This window comes from Pterocles gutturalis, unplaced genomic scaffold, assembly GCF_000699245.1.
Source record: "Pterocles gutturalis isolate BGI_N339 unplaced genomic scaffold, ASM69924v1 scaffold23103, whole genome shotgun sequence".
NCBI classification, from domain to species: domain Eukaryota; kingdom Metazoa; phylum Chordata; class Aves; order Pterocliformes; family Pteroclidae; genus Pterocles; species Pterocles gutturalis.
In genome coordinates, this window is record NW_010126223.1 from 10,231 (window position 1) to 21,499 (window position 11,269).

The 11,269-nt window shown below is 39.7% G+C and overlaps 1 protein-coding gene across 1 annotated transcript in view; it reads left to right on the forward strand.

Annotated features, from left to right (window-relative positions):
- Positions 1 to 11,269, forward strand: part of LOC104465746 (centromere protein J-like) — a 31,157-nt gene that overhangs the window by 10,042 nt on the left and 9,846 nt on the right. The window contains exons 7-10 of the mRNA XM_010078912.1: positions 1,252 to 1,418; positions 5,274 to 5,439; positions 7,563 to 7,778; positions 9,114 to 9,260. Coding sequence (XP_010077214.1) covers positions 1,252 to 1,418; positions 5,274 to 5,439; positions 7,563 to 7,778; positions 9,114 to 9,260 — 696 coding nt within the window. The remainder of the gene's footprint in view (positions 1 to 1,251; positions 1,419 to 5,273; positions 5,440 to 7,562; positions 7,779 to 9,113; positions 9,261 to 11,269) is intronic.

Below are 11,269 nucleotides of genomic sequence, written 5' to 3' on the forward strand. Positions count from 1 at the left end.
CACAAGGTTGAGAAGGAGAGAGCATGAGCCTGAATCAAAGAATGAGGATAGGGTCAGGGGTGTTAGAAGCCCACATCTGCCATCCTCAACAGTGGCCAATGAGATTCCTGCTTTCAAGATTAAAGAAACTCCCGCAGTGCAGGAACCACAGAAAAAACTGTTTACAGACACATCAGGTAAGAGCTACTCGAGTTTTGATTTACATTTATTTTAACAGGGGAAAAAAATTCTCTTGGATTTATTACTCTTTCTGTGAATGTTCCCTAGGTATATGCCCACCTCTCGGTCCTAAACTGGAAAAAAAAAGGAAGAGGGGAGAGATATATCTTCAAGCCGCTTGTTTTGCTTGGCTCTCCATCATCACTAGCCATTTTTCCTAAGTCTGTTGCTTGAGGTGCACTTTCAAGTGCAGACTTTTGGCCTCACGGGATGAGGGAGAGGTTTAGCGAGTTCCTGGAGTCAGTGCTAGAGCTCCCTGTAGCTCAGGTATCTTCCTCCCACTGACTCCTTGACAGTGAGATCTTCACTTTCTCTATTTACCCTCCTCAGAGATAAGGTGATTTTTAAAAAGGTGGTCAAAATAATTCCCCACATTTGCTGTTTTGTTCCTAAGACACAGAGAGCCTCACATCAGTGGAAAATTACGATTTCCTAAGAACAGCTTCAATCAGTTTGTCCTGAATGTGGTCCCAGTTCTTTGGTCAACCAATCTTGCTACCATTTTGTCCCAGTGATCTTACTTCTGGCAATGAGATGCTATCCTGCTTGAGCAGGTTTTAGTCTTTTTTATTAAACTGGTTCTTGACTTTTCTTCTCTCTTAGTTTCCACCGAAGGACTTCCCCCATATTGACTCCTCATCGCAAACCCATTGGCTGTCTGCTTGTGTAGGATCAGTCAAAATCAGTTGTCCTGCCTGCAGAAATATTCACTTCCAATCACTCCCAATTGCTCTGTCACAACTTGCTAAGTTCCATGTCAGGCTGCTGTTAGGCCTTTTTGAAAGTTACATTCAAAATAAGGTTGAACTATCACATGGCATTCACATTTATGAAAAATAATTCAGCTATCAACACCAATATATCACCAAATCCATTTCCCTTATCATGATTTGTAGGGCCTGGATTGCACTACTAAGAACCATGCTGGGAACAGAATGCTTGCAGAATTAGGCAAAGACACATTAATTCTTTTTGATAGACTAAGCAACAAAGCTTACTGCACTTATGCAGACTGTGGTTTTAAACACATAGAGAGGGTTCATAAATATTCAGAAAGTTCTGTGTACTAACATCGGTGTCTTTGTAGAAGAAACCCAGAACATCCGTACCAGAGGATTAGAGACTGGAGTATCTCGCAGAGGAACCCCTGCACTGACTAGGGTGGAAGAAGAACAAGAGAAAGCAATGCATTGTCACAGGTAAATCTGTGTACACCAGAAATCGATTTGCAATGAAGCACTATTTCCTTTAGGATCCTTAAAATCAGGCTGCTAAATTCTTACTTATTTATTTAGCTTATTTTTGAGGGCATCTATGTTGTCTCAGAACTGAAACACTGATTTAACTGTCTAGATTAAAAGCAACGTGCAAAACTGAAGGGGGCCAACTCTGAAAACACTGGTGCAGATTGGGTCTTAGAGCTGAGTAATGCCAAACGCTTTTTAAAAGTTGATGAACATCTTCAGATTACACCAAAATCAGTAAGAACTCAGGGTAATTTGTTTTATGGGATCAGGCCTCTGATGGAGTAAAGGATAAACTCCCATTCACATCAGGGTAGCCCGTATTTCTGAAGTTAATAAAAAGTGCATGTATAGCATACATCAATGCCAACAGCACTGTTATTTCCAGAATACCTGTATTCAGACTGGAGTGAGGATGCATCTGGTACAATATAAATGAAGAATTTGAAAATTCAGGAGAGTTGCTTTTGTAATTTGTAGTAATTATTAAATGCTGAAAATTGGTTTGGTTTGGTTTTATATCTTCAGAGAAGAAAAATAATTCCTTACCACAAAATCCCTGCAAGAGATAAGTTTTAAAACTATGGGGTTTGGAATGGAAGTGCCTTCACAACTGTAACGAATTACAGGTTATGCAAATGCCTCTAATAAAAATTACGCATGCTTACAAACATATGAAATATGTATTTTTAATGTGATTAAATCTGTTAGAAATTACTAGGTACCATCTACACAGGAAAGATTCTTTTCCTCTTTGCATTTCAAGCCTAGTTCCTACCCAGTGCCAAATTATCGTAATTTATTGATTTGTATTTTTATTTCAATGTATAATGCAAAGCAAGAAATTGTTTTTCACATCTGCTTGCCCATTCCTCTTGATGTCAAAGACCATGGGATTAATGCCAAAGGATATTTCAGAATTTCATTTATCAGTTTCTATCATTTCCTCCTATAGCAAAATGCTTTCAATGTCTTAAAAATAAATGGCTTTGTTGAAGATCCTTCTTGTGTATGATCTTGCAAACATATTGGAAGATGATCTCTGTCTGACTGTGATAGGTGTTCCAGATGTGAATATTTGTGGGATTTGGCAGCTCATAAAGCTACTATTGAAATTAGGTGCTGCTTTTACTTTTACTGGTGTAAATTTTGGCTGTGGAGGGATGTACTGGTGCAGAATCACTGCAGTGCCGCACTCTGCCAGCACTGCATTCTCTGCCTATTGACAAAAGCTGCCTCACAGATGATGTTGGCTTTGATTTTTTCATAATAATGCAGATTTTTAAAAGAGCTTTCTGTGGATTTATTCATGTCATTAGCCATAGTAGCCCCTAGCATTTCCACACAGATTTTTATCCAGAAATGCCTGCCTAGTATAATTTGTGCATATTTTCCTCACTTTTTCTAATTTATGAGCTAAAACCAATTGCAAAAGGCAGCTTATCCTCCTTGACTGTGTCGGCCCTGTGCTGATTTATGCAAACCGAGAATCTGCTTGTGTTTTTAAACCAGTAACCAGGAACACAAGACAGCCACCACATCAACAGCACTTGTGTCATGTTGATCACTTGTGCTCGTTGGAAGCAATGAAAATCCTTTTGAGAGCAGCACGACGTGCCTGGACCTGCCCAGTCTATTCATTCTTTCATTTCCAAGCACTTTGTTTTCAGACCTCTGCAGGCACAAATAATACAAGCAAGAGGGTGAAAACCGTTGGGATGTAGCGTGGTGTGTGTAGTTGGTGCCTAACGGAGCCTGGACATTGGTCAAGGCAGCAGCCTGCGGCTCCACCCGAGGTAGTTGCTGCTGGCTCTTGACATCAGTCAGAGGATTCAACATTGGGTATTTCCTTGTTCCTTCAACAAGGACAGCTCATTTGCCATTTTCAACATGTAATTTCCTTGCAGTATTGCATCTGCACTCTTTCTGGATCAACAGCAGTAGCCAATATGTTGTTTTTTTTTTTTCCCATCTGCATTTCACTGAAAGATTTTTTCTTGTAAAAAAGACTTTTGCTTCATGTATGTTTTTGCCTCACAGCCTGCTGCGATGTGCCTCATGCAGAGGTGTGCCTGGGATGCATGCAAGAATTTGCGTTAGCACAAAGTACTCAGCCTTTTTTATGTATTTTGTATCTGTGTTGTGCACCTAGCTCCTGTTTGCAATCTATTGCCGGGGTATGAAATGATTGTCAGAGGCTCCAAAGAGGTATCGTGTGTGCTCCTGGTGTCCTTGGTTGTTGCGTTTCCTCAGGTCAAGGTCTGTTTTCTAGCCTCGAGGCAAAGCAGCACAGCAGAACACCTTTGTAGGACTAACCTGTCTTACCCTGCAGAGCAGAGTGGCTGCATCCGAGCTGTCTGCTGGCCCTGATCCCTGGCCTCCCCTAACCTCCAAACCTTGCCCTGCTCAGCCTCGTGTAGTGCTGGGTGGTCGATGCCAAGAGCAGAGCTCAATGCTAGCAAGATAGTGCTCTGGACAATTGCACACTTGGGTTCCTGCTCCAGCTCTGGTTTATTTGTACAGATCTAACTCTTGCATAACTCTGCAGAGGTTGATATCAGCTGAGATGCTGGAAGGAATAGCTACCTGGATTTTATTTTACAGGATGCAAGAAACTTAAGACAGCACTGTTCAGTCTTCAGTGGAAGATATTATATATTGATCTTGTGTCTTGCTTTTGTTCTGGTCTATCGTACATCAGGGCAACTGGTCTGGATATGAAGCAGTGGTAGGCTGGACGTAATCACACCGGGGCTCTATTTGCTAATTTAACTGTATTAATGTGAAGAGAATTAATAGTTCTACTGACTATTCCTGAGACTTTTTTTAGCACTCCTTTAACTAGAAGATTATACAGGCTTATTTAGGATAGAAAACAACCAAAAAATAAAAATCAGGTAATGAGTTTTAAAGAGCAGGAGGATATGGGGAGTTTGTTTATCTCTTAGGATCTTTGAGAACTTTCATATTTTGCTGCTGAAGCACTAAACTCCATTCCTGAGAGGAAAACATGAGGTCATGGCTGCCTCCTTTAGCTCATGTTGCTTTTCGAGTGATAGTGATGGCCAGATGGTGGCTGTAGGTCATAAGGTGAGCTGAAGCAGGAAGCTAACAAATAATTTAATATCACATTAAAAATGAACTAAGCAGCTGGATCATAGTCATACAAGTATACTCCATTTGAGGATATGTAAAGATTTATACTCTTTCAAGTATTTTAGTGCACTTCCAGACCACTCGTGCCTTGAAACATTGAGTTCAAAGGCAAGATCTCTTCTGCATGCTGAGCTCCCACATGTAACTCCTGGAGTATATTTACCCATGGGAAGTAAAGCACTTTATCACCTTTCATTCAGGTCCATGGCTGTTCTGATATGCAGTAGTGACTGGGCTGCTGGAAATACAGCTCACCCCCCAGCCTTGCATGGTGAAGCGCTTCAGAGGTGCAATGCCAGGGAACAATCTGTGCCCTCTGCAGGCTGCTCTAATTTAGCTATCTCTTGGAACAGAAAATGTGTTGAAAAGCCTCTAAGTTCATGGTCATTGTGCATTAGAAAATTTCAATGAGAATTATTTCCATCTGCTCAATAGAATAAATTTTGCAGCTGGACAAATGCGTGAGTGTTCCCAGCGATGAAGGACCACAGTCCTGACAAGTGCCAATAACTTGTGGCCATTCCCAGTGGTAACAGCTTATATGGGACATGCCCAAGCCCTCCAAAAGTCATGCCCAAAGAAGGTGCACCTAAAGACAGTCCTTCGTTATACTCTTTATGCCAACTTCATACTCTTTGTTTACCTTCTGAACAGAACACGAATGGACCAGCTCAAAACTGTCAAGAGCCAGGAGCCGACTCACCCTTTGGAATACGACACAAGCCAAATCCACCCACTGCAGAAAGAAAAAAATGCCCATAGCAAGTTCAAAGGAACAGCTAGAGCCACTGGAGAAAATGTGAAATCAGAAGAAATACAAGTAAGCTGTCTTCTGTAGAATACATATGCAGTTCTCATCAATCAATATCCTTCCATACAGGCATCTTATGGTAGTCCCTGAATCATTCTGTTTGTCACAGATGGCCAATTCATGCTACTTCTTGAGGACAGTTGTGTGTTCAGTGAAGTTTTTTTAATGTTAATAGGACATTGCTTAGGTTTGTATTTTACATGTACATCTTACTTCCCTTATATAAGAAAAAAATCAGGTTGTGCTTTCTGTTTCTTAAGAAAAGTTGGCCATCATTCTCTGTTCTCATCCCTGAGCTGGGAGTTTGTTGATTATTTTCTTTCAACTATCCTGACTTTTGGCTCTGAGGTATTGTCATGATATCTATCTGTGTATCTCACAACCTAACCTGCCTAATAACATCCCTGAGTCATTTATTGTGGTTTCTTCTATGTTTGTTTAGGGGATTCTATCTGTTTGAATCCTGTATTTCAGCCTCCTTAGTGATAAAGTAATCTCTGAATATCTGTGGCTATTATCCCTACTAAAACCAGACAGACAGAATATGGCTTCAAGTAATTTTCTAGAAGAATCACTGATAAAGAGAAGAAAAAAAAAGGTGAGCCATGTGAGACAGTGATAAAGGAGACAGGGGCAGCTAAAAGCTATACTTTTATAGGATAAAAGTAGGCAATGCTCAGAAATGTCTGGAACAATGTTCTGCTGCAAAAGGATGTCTAAAACAAACTGATATATTTGACAGCAAACTGACAATTTCAATTATTTTCTTGACCAGAAAATTTTCAGAACAAATAAAACTGGCAAGATAGTGCTTTGCTCAAACTTTCTCTACTTTTATTTAATTTTTCATTTGTACATTTTTGAGATACCTAGTTTTGTACCATACACATCGTGAGTGTTTTCTCTACTCATGTTTCATATATCTCTAGAGGTAACATTTACAACAGGAAATTACTAACTGTTTCAGTGAGGTTATTTTAGTGTTTTGAATAAAAATATTTGGAATGCCTTCTCTGCATACTATTTTGAAACATCAGCTTTCTTCCCACCTGGGATTTTAGAAAAATTGTTAGAATTTCTGCCAGGGAGTAGTTGTGTTTCCTGACTAGCTCTAGCCCTTGGGATGAAGTTTGATGGAATTGCTTTAATCTTTTCCTCCCACCTGACAACATAATGAGTGTAGGTTTGCAGGTTCAAAAATTTAGATTTCCCCAAAATAATTGCAAGCCACTTTCTGAGTCACTTATCTGTCTGATTCCCAAGTTCAGAAGTCTGTGACTTCTCGAAAATGGCTGATGGATGTGCCAAATTCTGATCAGGCAGCTCACAGCAAAGCAAGGGTGGTGACTAGCACACAAGTGGGCAAATATACACAAGTGAAGGGAAAGCAGGAAAGGGTTGCACATCATGATTGGTTGACTATACAGCAAACTGCACATTTCCAGCTTGACTCCACCAATATTCTACTTGAAGTATCTGGCATGAGTGCTCTCAAGGAAAAGAACATCAGCATGGGTGAGGGAAGGAGAAGGGAGTAGGGAAAAATAATAGAGATGCATGTATATGCAAAAGTTCTCTCCAAAATGCACCAAATTTAATTACTTTCATTTTCTTGACCTCAGCTGAAAATTAGGTCTTTGCAACCAGCTGCTGTTTGTAAGGACCATTTAACTATTCAGCTCTTGTCACTACATGAAGATATGATGAACTGACATTTTTGCCATCAAAATACAACTTGTATTCTCGCCTTTTTTTGAAAACATTCACATTTAATGGTGTTTGTTTGCATGATTAGTTTGCATTTCTTGATTTTCCTTCACACAGCAAGGACTTCTCTCTGCTGTCTTTGTAAAAAATGACTTGTTTCAAATATAGGAGTTTGCGGGGTAATGGTTTTTTGTTGTTTTGGTTTTAGTCGGAGGCTTTTGGGGGCTTTTTTATTTTTATTTTTAAAGAAATAATTTCAAATGTGTCCTTTTTATATTGCAGGCCTTTATACTGAAGACCTTTATACTGTAGACCTCTAAGTAGAACAAAAGACTCCATGCTTCCTTCTGGGTGTATAAAGTGGGCATGCCTAGTCCAGAACAGGCAATGACATGACACACTTCTTTTTTTTTTTCTACTGGTAGATATTAAAACAGCAGATTGCTGGACTGCAGGAGGAGTTCAAGAGAAATGAGTCCTGCTGGCATGCTGCCTACAGCAAGCTGAGAGACCAGGTTGAGATGCTGACCAGGCAGAACATGGAGCTTCGAGATGAGCTCAGAGCTTCAGAACATCAGGGACGGAAAGCAGAAAAAAACTCAGAAGCTGTGAATTTCGTGGAGAGAAAATCAGAGACACCGGTACTGGAAGATATTATCTGTTTAATACTGTCCAAAAAATTCAGGAGTAGTTTTTCTTTGGAGCTGACGTGTGAATATTGTTCCTCCATTCCTGCCATGCTTAGCCTGAAGGGGGAAAAATCAGTTCTGTAGTAATCCATGTTAAAAAATACTCTTTGTGTGGTCCTCTTCCACTTCGCCATACTCATCCATAAGGTGGGCACCTCTACAAGGCGATTCAGCCAACCTTTCTTAGACACTTATATCAGGGCAGACATCTCTCTTCACCAAGGAGGGAGTCTATAACTAATTTACATTCCGTGCCTAAATGAGACAACTAAAGACTCCTGAAGTGAATTGTCCTCTTTATGTATATAACAGAAGAATGCTGTTACCCACTTCTTACACAGGAGACAGTAAGTCTTGGTGAAACTAAGTGTTTCAGACTAGAATTCAAAAGACAGAAGCCTGGTTTGAGTGGGTCATTTAATCTCCCTGAGTTTTCAAGGGAGAAAAATAGGTGCCTTTAAAGAGGGACTGATTTCATCCTATGTGCATCAAGGCGACTGGGACAAGAAATTATCTTCTAGATGGTGCAGTCTGGTGAGATGAATCCTACTCTTCCACAGAGTGGCTGAACCTAGGAGAAAATAAAATCGAGCCATTTACTCCTAAGTATTTTCCTAATTTGCAAATCTAATTTCTAGTAATGTTTCTTTAAAAGATGTTAGAACCACCAATTAACCTGTCCTCTGCTTTATGGAGTGAAGAAGTTTTGGTCTCTCTTTTTATTTGCTTTTAATGTACTTGTTAATGAGATTCTTCGCCTAACACTATTAAGTTCCATTGAAAATGCCACTTCAAGTGACATTTCCCTTTATTTTTAATTTTCCCAAACCTACCTGTTCATATGACTCATCCTCTTATAGATTGTGAGGGTCAGAAAAAAAGATTAGAGTCATACGTGCAGAATGAAAAATATAAAAATTCTATTACAAGCAGGGATAAGAAAAAGCTAATTGACTTCTGTTGTAGGCCAGATTTCTGTATTATTTCTACTGCTTTGGGACATTTGGTGACATAGAACTACTGTTCCAGCCACTGAAGATTTTTGCTGTGTGTGAGTAATATTAGGATGCTGTATACAAAGATGCTAGGGTACCATATACAGAGATTGTTAGGTCTGATACTGCGGAGTTTCATCCCCTAGCAGAATAAGAAGTGGAATTTCATTCATTGTGTTTAACCGTCATAATTTTTATTACAACAGAAAACCAGATGGCTTTGAGGGTTGTTTAATGCTACTAGCTGTGACTTGAACTTAAAAATTTGTATTTATAAAAAATTCTCCATTAGGTTGCAGAAGCTATTCTGCGAGAGACAGCACCTTCATTCAAACAAGAAGAAAGGTCATGGAGAGATAATCACAAGAACCACAGCATCTCTCATGTGGGGCTGAAGACATCTTTGCAAAAACACTTCTTCAGAGATGTGAATAGCAAAGTACGCATTCCTATTGCCAGTAGTCACTTTTCCACAGTTTCAAACATTTATTTAAGAAAATGTTATTTCTTTCTCTTGGCTTTGTATTTCTTGCATTTTATTATGAGCATCTTGATTATTACTAGTCCCCTTTCTTCCTTTTGCTCGCATTTAGCTGAAATCTCTGCTTTGTTCAAGTGAACAGTGTCTGAAATTCCTCCTACCTACTAGAAGCTAATCTCCCGATTCCATAGACTAAAGCAAAATGTAACTCAGATTAGCCAACACACCACTCTCTCTGCCTGTTTAGGGACTGAAATCAAATGTAAAACATGTCAGATGAGAAAGGAGGCAACTATTCCACTCTAGTGATCATGACGGTGCCTGTCTTGAAAGTCACTAGACAGTGGCTTTAGTGAATCCTGCACGGTGCCAGACATGAAAAGAGATAATTATAAGAACAACTCTAAACTGAATATGCTTAAAAGAGTAGAATCAGTCATGTGTGAAACAGTAGCTTCAAAGAGGGTGCAGATATTATGTGCCTGCCTTCAAGACTGGCTATATTTCTACTCAATATAAGTTGGTTTTAAGTCAGAAGGTGGAGGGCTTAGCTGCAGGAAATTGTTTTATTTGTTCTATACTGATGTCAGATCTCCCCAGTCCCTTCTACAGCTGGGATCTCTCCATTCTTCTGTGCTGTGGCAGACAGAAATACTGGCCAGAGAAGTAATGTGCAATACAGTATCTCCAGTTAAAGTGGCCAGTAAAGTCAAAAAGCTGTCTTTGGTAGCTTACCCTGGAAATTTTCAAGGTATGAAAGAATTTGTTTTATCTGAACGTCTCAAGCACTCTTGCAAAACGAGTTAAAACCAGAAACATTTATTCTACATAGAGACTCTTGAGACCCACTGAGTTAATTTTCCTCCTGTGGCACACAGCCATGTGCAAAGAAAAAAACTGTGGCTTCAGTGACGGTTCCAAGAAGGGGACAGTTGAGGACAGCAGACTTTTGGGCTCGCCGTTATCTGAGCTTTCACCATCCAGCTAGCATTGGATCCAATCCAACTGGAACTCAGCTCAAGCATGAGCTAGACTGGTGCGCACAGTGCCCAGATGTCCTGGGTGAACTCTGAAATGTTTGACAGAGACCCATGTTCTTTATCTGATCTGATGGCAGAAGAAGGCCCTGCAGTGAACAGAGTGGCTGCTGATTATTTGAACCTAGAACTGAAGGCTCAGGTAAATGGAAGATTAAACAGAAGCCCAAAATCTGTGTCACAGCGATAGATCTGAATGTGGTGACTCACCTGTGTTTCCTTTGTATTTGAGCTCTTTTGCTAGATGCTTTCCCTCAAAGATCCTGTGAATTCTAAATTTTGGATATAGATAAAACAAACTCTCATGCTGTTTCTGTCCAGAATCGAGAATCTGTGCATGGGAACACCTCAAAGTGAATGGGATAACCTTAAGCAACAGAAGCAGAGATGCACGTCACGGAGACATGTGTATACCTGTATACATATTTAAGTTAAAGATACCTAGAACTGGCGAGTTTCATCAGTTCTAATCAAGAAGGCAAACCAACACTTAACATCTGACTTATTTCTGTCAAAACTAATAGAATTTGAGGGCATGTACAAAAACAATCGGGGAGCAAGTCTAAACAGTGATCAGTACAGGTTAAAGACAGGGATATAGGATTTTATAAAAAAATCTCCCATATCCAAGAGATGTTCTACATCTCACAAAAGACATATTTGTGTTGCCTATAATACTTCTAATGATGATTTCTGTTCGTACTGCAGCATGACCTAGTTGGTGAGGAACTGGCCACTGCAAGCTGTGCTTTAGGGAGTCAAAATAAATGTCCATTTAGTTTAGCATATCATTAACGATTCTTTCCAAATAAGGCCTGAAAGATGTACAGACTGGCCAAAATGGTTAATATTTGTCATTTATTAATATTTATTATATGACTTCTCTTCAAACAAGCTGATTTCTGAATGCATCACATTATACATTTAGCA